Here is a 16437-nt window from a genome sequence, read left to right on the forward strand (position 1 = left end):
TGGGCAAGCTGCCTCAACTCTCTCATTTGCACAATGGGGTGAATACTGGCACCTATAGCCCAAGACGGAGAATTCAGTGAAATCCTGTGCTGAGGTGCTCGGTACATGTAACAATCAATCCCTAGTGAGAGTATTACAGCAATACTTCCAAATGTCTGCTCATACTTGTCCTTCAGCCACCTCCAAATTGTCTGGAAGCCACTGTTATTTTCAGCCTTTGAACCTGAAGCTTGGGCAAGGGAGAGGCGTGGGCTGGGAGTTGGAGGCCTGAGTCTTAGGACAGTAGCCACCCTCTCCCACCTCACTTTCTCCACCGAGTGACTCTGCACCAGGCAGGTGGATGAGGGCTGTGCCTACTCCTCGCCTGGTTGACTGGGGGTTCTCCTGCAGGCCAGGGCTGCTGTCTTCAGCAAACCTTGGAGAAACCCTGGTTCTGGGATCTCCAGCTCTCGGACCTGGATGGCCCCCCAGAAGCACTGGGCCCAATCCTTTCCCACTCTAGACTCTCCAGGAGCTCTGGCCCTTGTGCTGTGACTGGCCTCGCTGTGGGGAAGGGGAGTGGCTCCTAGAAGCAGGCCTTGCAGTAGTCATTTTGGAAGAACCTTGGAAATGGGCAGAATGGGAGCCATGGGGCCTTGACCCAGCTGAAGCCATATGGACATTGGGACCAGGGAAGCTGGCTCCTGCCAGTCTGGGAATAAAATCTAAACTCGTCCCTGGGGCCCATGAGGCCCTGCCCATTTCTGTTCCTTTCAGATACTGGTCCTCTTGCTGAGTCAGGTCAGCCTTTTGCCCACCCCACCTTTCAACCACTAGCACCTGTGCAATTCTCTCGCTGCCCCCAAGTGTTGGGAGGAAGGTAGTGAGGGAAACTGAACGGCTGTGGGGAGAGGAGCGCTCATGGGCCCCCTCTGCTGGCTAGAAGGCGTCCTTGGGGGTGCTGAGCTGGCAGACTGGCCACTGGGTGGGCATCCAGGAGGATGGAGGGGCTGGGAGGTCAGGGCCTCCCCTCCAGGTTGCAATAGTCCCCGAGGAAGTCCTCAGGAAGGGGCTTATAGTAAAGTTTCTGGGTGGGAGGGTGAGAGCTAGTAAACCCAACACAAGATGCTGGGTGCAGAACCTTTCCAGGAGTGCAGGGGCCTGCCCGAGCAATGGGATGAGTTTTTAATGTGAGGCAAAGTCAGTCCACAATACAAAAGTCTAAAAATCAGACCCCCTTTTCCCACCTGGCACCTGGGAGGGTGGGGGAAGTTGGGGGCTTCCTTTGCCTGCAGGGGATGGGGAGGGCAGAAGGACGCCAGAGAACAGGGAGAGGAAACCAGGCCACAGAGGCCCCTCTGGAGGGATCCTGCTGCCCGCACCCCTCTGCTGGAGCTGCCGGGCCTCCTGGGCCTCTGCCCGTGCAGGCCTGTGCTGGTCCATCCCTGCCTGTCTGGTCTGGCCCGCAGAGGGTCAGGCACCGGCCGCATCATTTCTCCTTCTTCTCCAGCCCCTTCGATGCTGAGGCCTCTGTTCCCTCTTTGGATTCTGTCACTGCCGCTGGGTCCTTAGGGTTTGACTCCTCATAACTGACCAAAAACAAAACAATAAAAACACCACATTTAGAGGAGCGGGGAGAGTAGAACCTTGTGCCCCACCTCCCCACCATCCCAGGAAACCCCCAGGCTCACGAGGAACATCAGCCCCACATCCATGGCCCAGCATCTTCCAGTACCTGGCCCTGGCCCACTGTGTGCCCGCCTCTGACAGGCTGCTCTGCTCTGCACCTGGTGGTGGCAAGGGCAGCGGCAAATGGAAGAGGTTGGGCTTGGGCTTGTGTGGACCAACTTTAAGTTTCTTGAACCTTCGGCTGGAGAGAATGGGATAAAAAACGGGGTGGCCTGGACGAGGCTATGGGAGATGGGCTGCCTCCCAGGGCACATGGCAGGAGTCAAACAGCTCAGCCCCAGGGGTGTGGGTGGGCGGGGGGTTGCTCTACTGGCAAGTGGCAAGGTGCCACCTTGAAGGCGGACATCCTGGCTCAGCTCTTACTATCGGCTCCACTCACTGAGCAGCTGAGTTCACGCCAAGGACAATACCCACATTTCCTCACCAGGTCAACCTGCAAGGCAGGAATGTGCCCACTTACAGATGAACAAAGAGAGGCTCCGAAAGAGGAAAGTGACTTGCCCAAGGTTATATATATACAGCGAGCAGTAACAGTACTACTAACATACTACAGTATGGCAAGGGCTGTTGATCTGCACTCTCTCACGTGAGCCCCGCACTACTGGTGAGGACAGGGAGGTTCTGGGTTGCTCTGCTCCACGGCTCCACGGCCCCACGGCCGGGTGCACTGACTGCCTGGTGGTTGTGGAGGAGCTGCCTCCTGCTGCCTGCCCCTGGCAATACTCCCTGCCCCGTACGCTGGAGCTGGGGGGTCTGCCCTACCTTGGGCCCCGGGGCAGTGGGGGGAAGCGGGCAGGTGGGCACCCGCTGGGTATTACATGGCGCTGGGATTCTGCGGGCGCCGGCGGCGAGGGCCGGCTAGCTTCTGCTGCATGGAGTCGGCCAGGCTGGCTGGGGAGCCCGAGACTGTGGGGAAGTGGGTGAGCCTCGGGGTATGAGGCAGGATTTCCGCCGAGGACTCGTAGCTGTGTGAGAGACAGACAGACAGACAGAAAAAAGAGATGGAGAGGAAAAGACTGAGGGAGGACAGAGATTTTCCTTCCAAGGAGCAGGGAGCAGAACTGTGACTATTTTTATCTATGTCTGCACTTTCCGACTCTGTGGAAAGAAGCCGGTATTACTTGGAGAATAAAAAAGAAAAGATGTACCTATACAGGGGATGCTACACAGCTGCACAAAAGAACAAGGACGCACTAGATGTATACGTGCTGCTGCAGAAACATCTCTAAGACACTGTTGTGTGAAAAATCAAGACGCATGATGCTCCGAGAATGCCCCCATCTGTGCAAGATTACGTCCACACATTTGCTTTAGGTGCAAAGATGTCTCAGAATGTCTGTGTGACGGAGCTGGCCTGTGGGGCGGCTGGGGTGTGAAGGGGTTGTCCCTCTCACAGCCATGAACTCGGAACCATGTGAATGTGTTACCTATTTAAAAATAAATGAATAAAAAAGGGAGCGCCAATAAAGGGAAAAGTAAAACAAAGGATAAGGTGGAGGATTAGGGAGAGAGATGGACAGAAAGAGAAGAGAGACCACCTGCTTTTTCACCTCCCCCTAAGACCCTCCTGAGGGGCGGGGGCAGAAAGGAGGGCACAGTGCCCACATGGCAGAACATTTAGGGAAACCAAGTAGCAAGTGGGTGAAGCACACCCTCTGCCCTGGCTGGGGGTGTTCAGAGCTTGACCCCATGAAGGGTCTGGGGAGGTTACCCCAAGGGGTGGGGGCCTGGGGCTGAGAGTGGATGAGAGTCAGAGGAGGGTGCGGGGCAGATGCTGAGCTCAGGGATCAGGTCCCACTCCTGTCCCCAGAGCTCCCCAAGATCTGCCCTCAAGTTCACCCCCTCAGCCTCGCCTCAGAGTCCACAGGGCTTTGCCAGGCCAGGAGATACGGGCAGGCAGGTTGGGAGCCTGGGGCTTCTGGGCAGGGCAGGGAGGGCAGAGGCAGATACAGGGGAGGGCTGAGTCACAGGTTCCCCTGCAGGCAGCCAGGTGCACAGAAAACCCTGGCAGGCGCTCCAGGGACAACCTGGAGGCCAGGCAGGTGGAGCTGGGTGGAAGGCGCCTGAGTGGGCAGCTTCAATTGCAGCTGGCAGTTATTTCTGGGTGCTGGCAGGTGGGGCCAGTGGTGCTGGGGAGCAGACACCTGTTAGAGTCACGCAGGCTTTGGGGTATGGATGGGGCTGTGCACAGTGTATGGCAGGTGTGCTACGGCTATGGGGAAGGAATATGTGTGTGATTGAGTCAGAGAAACCAGCCAGCTATGGTTACACTGGGGTCCCCCCATTACTTATATGTGAAAACTGAGGCCAGGAGAGGGGAAGGACATGCCTCAAGTCACATGGTGGCAGAGTCAGGCTGGGAACCCAGGGCTCCTGACAGCAGGGCAGCCCAGGGCAATATCTACACCAGCCAGCCCCTTCTCAAGACCCAGCTGGCCTCTGGGTGTGGGGCTGCCTAGAGAGCCCCCAGGCCTTGCCCTCCCCTGGCTTCCAGCCCAAAGAAAGGTTCCTGCTGGTGCTCACAGGCCAGGCACCTACGTGTTGGCAGAAAGGGTGAGGGGTGGGGCTGGTGGTGGGAACAGTGTTCCCCTGGAGACGTGTACAAACAGCCCAGGCAGGCTCCACTAGCTGCCTGCAGGTGCACCTGTGCCATGCAAGCGTCTGCCCCCTGCCCCCTCTTACCTGAACATCTCTGTCACTTCTCCTTTGGCCAGTGCCACCAGGATGGGAAAGCCGATGCAGGCAGGGACCAGGTACAGGAGGGCAGGCTGTGAAAGGACACAGGCTGGTGAGGCAATGTTGGGCAGGGCACTTGCTCAGGGCGACACCCATCACTCCAACCCTCTCCTGGGCGCGACCGAGGGACAGGGACTGCCCAGGTTCACAGAGCAAGTCAGTGAACCGGGCCTGAACCTGCGGCTCCCGACTCCCAGAGCAGGGTTGCTCCTCTGTGGGAGGGAACGCAAGAAACTCAAGTATGCAAGGCTTAAAGGGTGCCCAGGAGCCTGGCTGGCAGCGTATGAATCACCTGAGACATCAGGTTCAAACATGCAACCTCCTGGGTTGGTCCTATTCCCAGAGACCCTGCTTCCCTAGGTCTGGGGCCAGAAGTTTGCATTTTTAACAAATTTCAGGAGATGCTATTATGATGATGATGATGACAATGACGATGACACAGCTGCTATATATAGAGCACTTGCTGTGGCCTGTATTGAGGTCACCCAGCTGGTCACTGGCTCTGCCGGGATTCATGCCCAGGTGGTCTGGGCCCAGAGTCCGTGATGAGACTCCCGGTGAAGCTGGGTTTGGAGGACAGGACAATTCTACTAACAGGCCCTGTTCATGGAGCACCTACTGTGTGCACTGAACTCGGGCCTCCCAGGGAGCGTTTCAGGCCATCCCCACATCCCGTGACTGTCCTCCTTGTGTACTGGAGGAGGGCTGATGCTTTGGGAGGAGAGGGGACAGCTCAGGCCTCTGAGGTCTAGTCAACCACGGACCAAACCTCATGCATACTGGACTCTAAAGCCATTCTTTTCCTTGCAGCAACTGGAAGCTGGACATCACTCTACGTTCAACCCTCCATGGCCCCTATGCTCCCAGCGGCCTGAAGTCCCCATGAGATGTGACCCCTGCTTCCTTCTCCAACCTCACCTGACCTGCCCTACTCTGGCCACACTGGCCTCATTTTGGTCATCCTTGTCACCTCCAGCCACAGGACCTCTGCACATGCGGTTTCTGGGATGCTCTTCCCACTTGTGCCTAGTCTCCTCCTCCTTCAGACCTCAGCTCAGCTGTTACTTCCATGCGGGAGCCTTTACTTGCATGGAGTCAGGTCCTCTCGTGGCACACACTGGGGGGCCCCTGCAATCCTTCACAGCATTCTCTGGCAATTGGGAACAAAACATCCCTGTGCCATTACAGATGAGTCTCTCCTACTAGGCTGTGAGCTCTGTGAGGGCAGGCTCCACGGCTGTCCTGTTCACTGCTGTATTCCTGCCACTCAGAAGAGGGCCTGGTAAATACTACGCAATGGCTCCTTCACAGTGCTCACAAAGCCAAGAGGGTGTCCTGGAGATGACTGGGGTGAGGGTGAGGAGACGACATTCCCAAGGCACGGCCAGCCCCTGGCCAGACAACAGGGCTCCACAGCCCCTGAGCCTGACCTTCAGACCATTTCTTGGCACCTGCCGTGGGTGGGCTGTAAACCACATCACTTCATATATATTATTCTTGAATCTAATGACACCATAAGTACTAGGATCTGAGTTTTAAAGATGATGCTATGGAGGTTCAGACAGGGGCAAATGACTTGCTCAGGGTCACACAGGGTGTGTAAGTAGCTGAGCTGGGATTTGAACTGGGGCAGCTGAGCTTCTCCCACTGCATCAGGCCTATGCTATGAGCTAAGCTTCGGGCCAAGAGTGATAGAAATCACAGTGACAAAGGTTTGCACCAAAATTTGTGACAGGCAGCCAAAGCAGTACTCAGAGGAAAATTTATAACCCTAGGTGCATTTATTAGAAAGACTTGAAATAAATAATCTGAGCTTCCAAATCAAGAAGCTAGAAAAAGAATAAACACCCAAAGCTAAAAAGAAAATAATGAAGGCAAAAGCAAAAATTAATGAAATATAAAAGGAAACAAATACAAACATTAAAATTTAACTTCTGAAAAATTGACCTCCTCATACCCATTTTATAGATGAAGAGATGAGGATCAGAGGAGGGAAAAGGATCTGCCCTAAATCACACCATTGCTCAGAATGTGGACCCAGGTTCCTGTCTCTAAGTCCAGTGTATTTTCTTCACCAATGCCAGGCTGGGCAAAACAGAGGGCTTCCAGGGGGGAAAGTCTGGCCCCCGCGAGGCCTGCCTCCTTGGAGGGCCAGCAGCCACTGAGGGGCTCCTTTGGGAGGCAGTAAGTTTGCTATTATCAGAGGGATACAAGCCTATTATTTTCTTTCCTCTCAAGGCACCAGGGAACCTCTCCAAAGAAAGTCAGTGCTAAGGAGAGGCTGGGATGTACCACTCAGGGCGGTGACTGGGAGTCAGGACACCTGACTCTCCATCCTGCCTTGGCTTTGTTGTGTGACCACAGATAAATTACTTTCCTCTCTGGGCTTCCTTCTCCCTTGCATAGTGAGGACACCTGATCATCATTCAGGGCCTTTCTAGGAGGCTGCTAGCCTCCTGGCTTGGAATGGGTTTTTGATGGAGGGCGAATGGCTTGAGGACCACAAAGGCAGAGGTGACCCCTATCTAGGGAACTGCTGGCACTGGGACTGCGTGTGTCTTGGAGAGGGAGAGGGACCTCATGGAACAGGTTCCCCTTGTGTCCCGGATCCCTTCCCAAGAAAGATTTTCAGGGAGATGCCCATGTGGTTGACAGGGGAGAACAGCTGGGCTACTGCTGGGGAGCAGCACAGGCCTGGGGCTAGCTTGACTTGCTGTGTGACTCAGGGGAGTCTCCTTTTCTCTCTGGGTTACAGTTTCCCCACAGAGAGGCCCAGCTCTGTTCGAGCCTGTGAGAGCTCCCAGTGGGATCCTCCACAAGTCCAGCCCAGGCAGAAGGCAAGCCTGCCACCTGGTGGCGGCCAAGGGAATGGCTCTGGGCTTGGAATCTAATGGGGCTTAGAGCTGGAGACCTCCAAGAGGCCTCTGAGCTGCTCCCCCCAATCCAGGTCCAACTACTGTCTCTGACCTCCTTGCCAAGTGCATGTCACTCTCAGCTTGCACAGCTCCCCAGGCCATCTGGAGCAGAAGTGAATGAGAGGTGGTTCCCCATGGGTTCTTGGTTTCTCCCCCTATGGGCTAGGAGACCATGGACCTTCTGTAAAATACTGGCCTTGATTTCACAGATATTGTAGATATGAAAATATTGTAAGCACTAAATGAATTAATGAGCAAAAGGGCTTAGCACAGTGCCCGGCACAGAGTAACTGCTCAACAAACAGCTCTTGTATTAATTCAAAGGTGGCTCTTCTGTGGCTGGTGCCCTGGGAAGGGGGCAGGAGGAGGAGGAGGAGAGAAGACAGAGGGGAAACGGGGACAATAATGACAGCTAATACCGACTGGACCAGGCATGGTTCTGAGCACTTTACCTATATTAACTCATTTCATCCTCAAACTACCCCAAGGTGGCTACTATTATTTAGCCTCATTTCCTGTTTTTATGCATCTATGAGGAATGTGGTATGTAACTTCAGCAACCCGCCTGGAGTCCCGTGGCTCGCAGATGGTGGAGTCTGGATTCCTGCCAGGGCTGCCTAAGCCTCCAATCCACACTGCCTTCCCTGTGGCCGGGGGTTCAGAGCCTGGGCTTTGTTTTCACGTGACACAGGTTTGAATCCTGGCTCTATCACAGACCTGCCATATGGCACCGCAACTCCAGTTCCCTCATGTGTTCACGAAGACCCTCATCAAGTCCTGAGCAGAGCCTGGCACACAGGAAGTGCTCTCATCTCCAGCAGAGAGTAATCCTGTCTGCTGCTTTCCCCTCCCAGCCTTCCCCTCTCTAGGCCACACTGACAGCTCCCAGCCCACCTGGTTCATTATGTGGCAGCTCAGGACCCAACTTGGTGGAAGAAGGAGGCAGAGCCTGGTCTGCCTGGCGAGTGGGAGAAGGGGGGCCCCAACACCCTATCACTTATCTGGTGAGGCAGACACTGGGTTGAAACACCCAACACCCACCCCAATCCTGTTCTTCCGTTTGCTGCCACTACCAAGGCTGAGAAACCCACATCCTCTCTTTCCCAGCCACATCACAGCTGGGGCCATGTGACACTGATCTGACCCATGAGATGTGGGCAAAAATCTGCTGAGAGGGTTCTGAGAAAGGTTTTGCCTTCCTGATGAAGGCAACCATCTTGCGATAACCACAGGTGAAAGGCCAAGAGAATCACAGACATGCCTGCTTTGTCACCATGGGTAGCACCTACCTCTGGACTGCTTGTATATGTGACAAATAAGCCCTGTAAGTCCCTGTTCCTTGCAGTGGAAGCACTCCTGATATACTGAGTACAGTCCTACTCACCTGGGCGTGCTTGAAGATGTGCATGATGAAGATGGTAAGGCCCAGGCCGAAGATGTAGGCTGCAAAGCTGGTGTAGAAGTAGGTGTGGGTGTTCTTCTTCAAGCTTCAGGGAAGGTGTGGGGAGAAAGAGGAGGGTTAGATGTAGGCACTGGAGCAGCAGCCCTTCTGAGGATGGGAGCTGGGAAGAGCCTGCAGGCTGTGTGGGGTAGCTGGGAGTCTGGAGGTGGGTGTGCACTCTGCTACTGCCCTAGCTGTGTGTCTTTGGACAAGTCACTTTTCCTCTCTCAGCCTGTTTATTCATCTGCAAAATGGGAAAACCATGAGCCATCTCCCTGGGGGTTGTTGAATAGCAAATGCTATTTCTAGGCTACAGCCTACAACAGTAGGTATAAGACTTTAGCCAGGATAAAAAGTCACCTGGAAAGCTTGTAAAAAAAAAAATACAGTGTTCTAGGTCCATTTCCCAGGGAGTATGAAATAACAGGTCAGGGAATCTGCATTTTGACACAACTCAGGTGAATCTGATACAGGTGGCTCCTGCTTTGAGAAACACTGATACACAAACTTTAAGTACGTTGTTACTTAGGTGCAGTGGATGTAGCAGTTCAGTAACCTGTTGTGAAGACTGAACAGATGCTGACTGCACGAATAAATTGCCAGCGGCTTCCTGGAGGCAGCTCATCCCAGAGCAGCTTCAGAATAGCTGAACCACACGCAACCTGGCACTGCCATTACCGGACTTCCCTTTACAATGCCAGACCACGACCTGTGTGTGTCCCCAGCACCTGGGATGGTGCCCAGCAACATGTGTGGGATGAATGAGTACTTCTGACCCCCTTCTCTCCTTGCCCTGGCTGCTTATGAGCCTGGAGCGAAGAGTACATTGGGAGCTACCCTGTGGTGAAGCCTGGGATGCAAATGACTCCCTTTGGGAATGTCGCACAGATTCTGGAACCAGCTCTGAAGGGCTTGCTTATCCTGCAAGTCCAGGCCAGGAATGAGATTCTGCCTCTGAGGGTGCTGGCAGCTGAATCTGTGTCTCCAACAACTGCCACGTGGACTCTCGTGGGCTTTTCTTTGTATCACCTCTGGACAGCCAGGAGTAGAGCAGCTGGCACAGATGTGCCTCTGCTTACAAACTGGCCAGGTCCCTTCCAAAGACTGTAAGCCTGTGCGTTCATGAGGTCCAGCGTGGCACTACCCAAATAACCCAGATGTATGTGAGTAGGGAAAAGTTACGTTTCACATGCAAACTGGATTCCAATGACGCTCGCACTGAGTTTCTCATTACCATTGTCAACATTACCGTTTTTGCAATTACTGGGCACGAGGAGACTAAGAAAAGTTCATAAACCATGTCAAAATGAAGCACACACAACAGCAAGCCCTCCACTGGGACGACTGAGTGCCACTTGCTGGTGGCAGGCCCAGATGCCCGGATGCATTAGCTCAGTGCCACCTTTTCTAAGTGGTGACCCAAGTTAGCCCCCTTCCCGCTCCCTTGTGCTCACTTTCTATAATAGACTGAAAAAGGTCTGAGTAGGGAGAGGGTAGGGAACAGCTAGAGCAGCTGGGATGCGGTGACCTGACCCCGGGGTGATAAGCAATGATAAGGATGACGACTCCGCCTGCAGCTGGATTTGCCCCAGAGCTACTGAGGTCAGCCTGTGCTCAGCTCTCCTTCTAGACTTTCTCAGTAATCCTGGGGTAGGAGCTGTTGCTTACCATGAACACGTAAGGATGAGAAGCCTTAGCTCAGAAAGGTCACGTCATTTGCCAGGGTCACACGGTGAGAAAGCACTATGGGTACCACCAGGACCTTCTGGGTTTAAATCTCTCGGCCTGAGAGTCTTAACTTTTTTTTTTTTGCCATAGGCTCTTTGAACATTTAGAACCTCAAAATGCAAAATGCATATAAAAGCAAAACTGCTCTGGCTGCCATGGGGGTGAAGGGTCTGGTCCCCTTCTCTGGGCTCCTGCAAGCTGCTATAGAACCCCGGGAGGACCTTCCTGCCGGGGAAGGCCCCTCCCTCGTGGAGCCTGAGGGTTAGGCCTCCTACGTAGCTTACCTGATGTCAAAACGCAGCAGCAGGGCAATGAAGATCCCTGCGGGGAGAAAGCCAGGGTTAGACAGTGGCAGGGACACCAGCGCCTCAGGAGGGCTGTGAGACGGAGTCCCAGGGAGGAGCAGGGTAGGGAACTAACATGCAACTTGGTCCCCAACCTGGAGTTCCCAGTCATGGAGCAATCATCGGGGGCCAAGGGTATAGCCAGCACTGCCAACTGAAATCCCGATTCTCTACCATCAGGCTACCTAGAACAATGAGAAAGTCCCAGGATTTTGCTTTGGCCTGGGACCATGTTGACTGGGAACCTCATAGCATACTGTGTACACTGGGTCCTCCACTCAAATGTTTATTGGGTGCCTGGTAACTACCAGGCACTGTAGGCAATACCGAGGAAGCAGAATCTCTGCTCTCAGAGAGCTCAGGCAATGGGGCAGACAAGCTGATCGAATGTTAACAAAAATCAACCTAAGACTGTAACTGCAAGGGTGATTCCTGTATCATGGGAAGGTGTATCAGGGGATGAGACCCAGGCTGGGGGCTGGGGGCTGGGGGCAGGCAGGCAAGCTTCTTTGAGGAAGTGGACACTTGCCAGGGAGAGGGAACAGCATGTACAAAGGTCTTGAGGAAAGAGGGCTCCGGGGGTGTGACAGGGGTCAAGGAGCCAGTACGGCTGCAACCCAGAGCAGGAGATGCAGGGGATGGATCAGCCATGCATGGCACTACAGGGCATGAAGAGGAGTTGTTCACCCTGAGAGTAAGGGGACGCACTGGACGAGTTCTAAGCAGGAGAACCACCTAAACAGATTTTGGAAAAGACCCCTATGGCGGCTGCTTGGTTGGAGGGAGAGAGTAGGAACAAGTAGACCATTAGGAGGCCCTGAAGGAGTTCAGGCGAGAACGGTTACCTTAATCCACCCACTGCACTCCTATTTACACTTCAAAACCCAGCCCACACGCCCCAGAAGCCTAAAAATCCCAGACACAGCCTCTAGCCTCTAGCCATACACCACATCCGTCTGTGTGTTTGTCTTCCTGACTGGTGTTTGGGCTCAGACAGCCTAAGGGCTGAATCTCATTTAGTTGAAGTTAGGCTCTCACATTCTGTGCTTATCAGAAGTACCAACTGGCGACATATGATCAATTTTAGTGAAGACTGTGAGTAGGGAGTTGCTGGAGAAGAGTAGGCAAATGCTGCCTTTCTGGAAACAAAGCTGTGGACTCAGTGCCCCCTGGCGGCTGAATTCTATAACTGTTCAACTAATCCAGGTGTCAGGGCTCCACCAGAAGCTTTTACTCCTAATAATGCATCTGGTCCTCAATACAAGGCCCCCAAACCCATTCTTCTCTGAAGAATACCACTGAGGCTCTGTGAGGGTGCAGTCAACTTACATCGACTGTGACTGCTGAAGGACTTAGATATACACAGGTATATACAGACATGCAGAGAAGGCCTGTGGAGCCTCAAGCTCAGAACTAGGACCAACAAAGACACGGGGGAAATGGGTGTAGGTGCTTGTGACAGACCATCCCCTGTGGACTGAGCCAAATGCTTCAGGGGACTCCATTTCCTCCATCTGATGGAGCCGCCTCCTCCCAGGGAAGCAAGCCTCTCTGCCTCATAGCACTGCAAGGTACGGAGCCACCTGGGCTCAGGATGACACCCCCCATGTCCCCGAGGCCTTAGGCAAGTCTCTGTTTTTTTTTTTTTTTTTTTTAATTTTATTTATTTATTTTTTCCCCCAAAGCCCCAGTAGAGAGTTGTATGTCATAGTTGCACATCCTTCTAGTTGCTCTATGTGGGACACGGCCTCAGCATGGCCAGAGAAGCGGTGCGTTGGTGCGCGCCCGGGATCCGAACCCGGGCGGCCAGCAGCGGAGCGCGCACACTTAACCGCTAAGCCACGGGGCCGGCCCGTGGGCAAGTCTCTTTGAACCTCGGTTTCCTCGTCTGTAAAATGGAAACACCCCTTACCTCACTGGACTGTTAGGAGCAGCAAATACAATGTATAAAAACACCTAACATAGTGCATGGCACACACCAGGTGGGGGCAAATGAGGGCTCCTGTGATTATCATCTTATTACTGTTGTCATTGTCATAAGAGCAGCTCTGACTGTGTGACCTTTTTCACAGTCAGACAGACATGGTCTGAGTCCTGGCCCTGTTGCCTACTCGTGTGTGAATTTATGTAAGTCCCTCACGCTGAGGCTCAGTGTCCTCACTGGTAAGAGAGAGCCAGCTTCTGCCTCCCCTCCACACGGATCATAACACAAGTGCCCGCGCCTTTCCAGGTTATTAGAATTGCTTCCTACGCTGGAAAATAAGGTGGCTTTTAATTTGTTCCAAACTTTCTTCTTTTAAGCAAGCACCAGGGGTGCTTCTAATCCTCTGATTCTGAGCCTCTGGGACAGGGGAACAAGCATGCCCTCTGGATGTTCACTGCCCAACACCAGGCCCAGATCTGCAGACACACAGCATCCAAGCCTCAGCCACTTGGCTGCCCTCAGAGTGCAGCTCAGCTTTGCCCTTCTTCTCCTGACTGGTAGTATGGGCTGCTGGTGCCCCGAGGCCAGGCAAGGCAGTGGGCCCTCAGGGACGTATGCCCATGCTCGGGCCCACAGACAGGGCACCTGTGCCCATATCCACAGGTGCTGACTAGCACTCACACATAGATGACGGGCTCAAAGGCTAGCTCGTGCAGACGAGCAGGTGCATGCCCCGCGTCCCTCTAAGAGCACAGACGCAGGAGCCCACACCCATGGTGCCCCGTGTCCACACACAGTGCCTGTTCTCCCTGAAGCCCTCCCAGCACAGGGGAGAGGGGGACCACGGAGATTAGGCAGTTCTAGCACATCTGTAATTCTTGCACACATTGGGAAGGGGCGTGGACATGTGTAGGTGTGTGAGAGGGGTCAGGTTCCTTTAAGACCGTCCCAGAATGTGCTTTTTCAGAGTGTATTTCAGTCTGTCACACACATTTATTTTTATTGTTCCTGAGTAATGTCTGTGCACCCAGACCAGCAGCTCTGTGAGGACAGTCTTGCTCACTGCTGTCCCTCCAGTGCCCAGCTTGGGGCCGGGCACATGACTGGCTCTCTATAATATGTGTTGAGTGGACTCCTCTACCAAACCCCTGGGCTCACCAGGGCTAGGGGTGTGGAATCACCTGGCCTAACCCTTCCCCTTTCTCTTTCCCAATGGTAAGGCTGTCTGTTTCACAGTACAGGGAATGCCCCCTCCAGCCCCTGCACCATGGCCCCGACCCCAGCCTGGTCACCTGGAATGACGATATCTCCGAGACCCAGCATGGCAAAGTTGTCTGCTTCGAGGCCCTTCTCCAGCAGATCCTGGGGAAACACCACTGCAGGGGCAGGCAGGGAAACAAGGAATTGGTGAGAGCCCCACCCACTTTGACTCCTAGCCTCCCACCACCGCCATGTGAACCTGGGTAGGGATATGGGGATGGGGAGGCGAGAGAATGTTGACAGGCTGAAGGGCAATGTTTCCATCTGGAATCACAGCTGGTTAGAGTGGGGAAGAATCTAGGATCATCTAGGCCAAAGGCTTAATGCCTTTATTGAGCTATAACTCACATTCTATACAGTTTCAATGCCGTTTTAAAGCCATGGAACCCTTTGGTTAAATGGGATCGACTCTAAAGCACAGTACATAAAAGAAATAAGAGAGTACACACAGTGCTGACGTCCAATAGGCATTTCATCACACTACAACAGGGGCCGGACAGACGGTGGCCCTCGTTCTGAAGCAGGGGAGCCTGGGCTATAGGCTCTTTCTGCATATGCTGAGGGAGAAAAGGCCACACACCTACCAATTCCTTGCTTGAAGCCCTCTCAGAAATCCTGTTGCAGCTTGTCTGGACAAATACAGATTGAGAGAAATGTCCCCCTGTGTCCAACTATGGCAAGGGGCAGCTGTAACCGGATTTCATCCAGAGGGCCTTGTGAGCAGAAGAGCAGTTAAGTGTGGGCTTCAGGGTCAGACTGCGTGCGTCTGAATCCTGGCTTTGCTGTGTGGCTTTGCACAAGTTACTTAACTTCTCTGTGCCCTAGTTTTCTCACCTGTGAAATGGATATAACAGAACTGATCCCATAGGATTAGGTGATTTGCACAGTGTTAACTGGTAACCCACGCCATCTTTACTAACCCAGTCCTGATTCTGTGTGGGGCAGCCTTCTCAGGTGATGGATCAGGTGTGGTGTAAGGCTAAGACAATCAGGACAATCCCAGTCCCTGAATTCCTGATTCCCTTGCCACTAGGGGTGGTCACGTGACCCAGCTCTGACCAATGGTATGTAAACAGAGGCATGCTGGGGGTTATGGGTAAGCTTGTGCCTTCCTAATAAACGTACAGACGCCCCTCCCTGCCCACTTCTTCCTGCCTTGAATGCAGAGTCACAATGATTTACAGATTTCCTCATGCGATCCTCCCAATCCTGGTGCCATTCAATTCTGAGTGGTGGATGTGGAAACCAGGGCCCAGGGAGGTGAAGTCTCTTCCCTAAGGCCACACAGGCAGCAAGTGTCAGATCTAAGATTCACATCCAGCCAGCCTGACTTCAGCACATACACACTTAACCACTCTGCTATACTGCCTCTGAGCTCCACGCCTAGCAGGAGGCAAGAAGCCTTCTCCCCAGGCCAGAAAGCTGGATTCCAAGCGCCAGAAACCAAATATGACAGTGTCATTTTGCTGTTCAGAGCCTTCCAATGGCTCATCCACTACCTAGAGGACGGTGTCCAGGCTCCTTGGCATGACATCCTTGGCTTCCCCAAATCTGGCCTCTCCTGCTGCTCCCCTAAACCCAGCCACACTCCCTCCCTGAGCCTCGGCTCCCAGGGCCCTCAAGCGTTTTCCTGCCTCCAGCCCTTTGCTGAAGCTCTACTCCCTCTTTCAAGTGCCCATACTGCCCTTGATGCTTGGTCAACACACCTTCACCCCTCAGGGCCCAGGAAAGCTCTCCTTACACCTCGGCTGGGTTCCTCCATCACAGCGCGTGGGGAGGAGCTGCTGTCCCGGCTTGCCCAGCATTTGTTCTCTTGCTCTGGAGCCCTGCCCTCACCTTACACCTTTGGTTCTGGGGGGCTACCAATTCAAACACTCTGCCCCCCGGCACTGGAGACAGCAGCGACCCAGGCCTGTCCATCACAGCAGGAGTGCCTGGCTCATGGGCCAGGCCAGGCTCCATAGGTTTAAAGCTGGGAGAAACTTGTTTTCCCCTGGGTCTCTGAGCTGGGACCACAGCATTTAGGAACAGTGTGTGGCCATGAGCCTCTTGCCAGCCCATGGAGAAGACCTGTCTGATGAAGTGGAGAATCAGACGGTGAGAAAAAGAGCTATTTCTTGATTCTCCGAGGTCAACTTCACCCCGACTGCTCACTGCCATGAGCCAACGCTTCCCACGGCACTTGCTCCCTGTTGATGCCCCCCAACAGGACCCTCCTCTTCTTCCTTGCTATCATGACTGATCCCGTCCTCCTCTTTGGGTCTCGTGATCCCAGGAGGTGATTCTTGATTAGCCTAAGGCTTAACTCGAAGGTAATCATGCTTCTCCTACCCCTCTTGTTAATGACTAGTTTGGATTTGTGCCTGTGACCCAATTCTGGCCAATGGAATATGCGGGAGGTTGCAGGGGGGATTTGGGGGA

The 16437-nt window shown here is 53.8% G+C and overlaps 1 protein-coding gene across 6 annotated transcripts in view; it reads right to left on the bottom strand.

Annotated features, from left to right (window-relative positions):
• Nucleotides 1-1131: 1131 nt before the first annotated feature.
• HM13 (histocompatibility minor 13) overlaps nt 1132-16437 on the bottom strand; it is a 39970-nt gene continuing 24664 nt past the window's right edge. For 3 of the 6 annotated variants that reach the window (XM_087445450.1, XM_087445451.1, XM_004442501.3), the window contains 6 exons: nt 14049-14132; nt 10773-10809; nt 8704-8806; nt 4351-4436; nt 2487-2633; nt 1132-1568 (listed from right to left, as the gene is read on the bottom strand). In XM_087445450.1, the coding sequence (XP_087301576.1) occupies nt 1469-1568; nt 2487-2633; nt 4351-4436; nt 8704-8806; nt 10773-10809; nt 14049-14132 (557 nt within the window). In that variant the 3' untranslated portion in view covers nt 1132-1468. The remainder of the gene's footprint in view (nt 1569-2486; nt 2634-4350; nt 4437-8703; nt 8807-10772; nt 10810-14048; nt 14133-16437) is intronic. The other 3 variants (XM_087445449.1, XM_087445452.1, XM_004442502.3) reach the window with 1 other exon arrangement.

Source organism: Ceratotherium simum, chromosome 21, assembly GCF_057802395.1.
Source record: "Ceratotherium simum simum isolate JZ-2026a chromosome 21, ASM5780239v1, whole genome shotgun sequence".
Taxonomy (NCBI): Eukaryota; Metazoa; Chordata; class Mammalia; order Perissodactyla; family Rhinocerotidae; genus Ceratotherium; species Ceratotherium simum.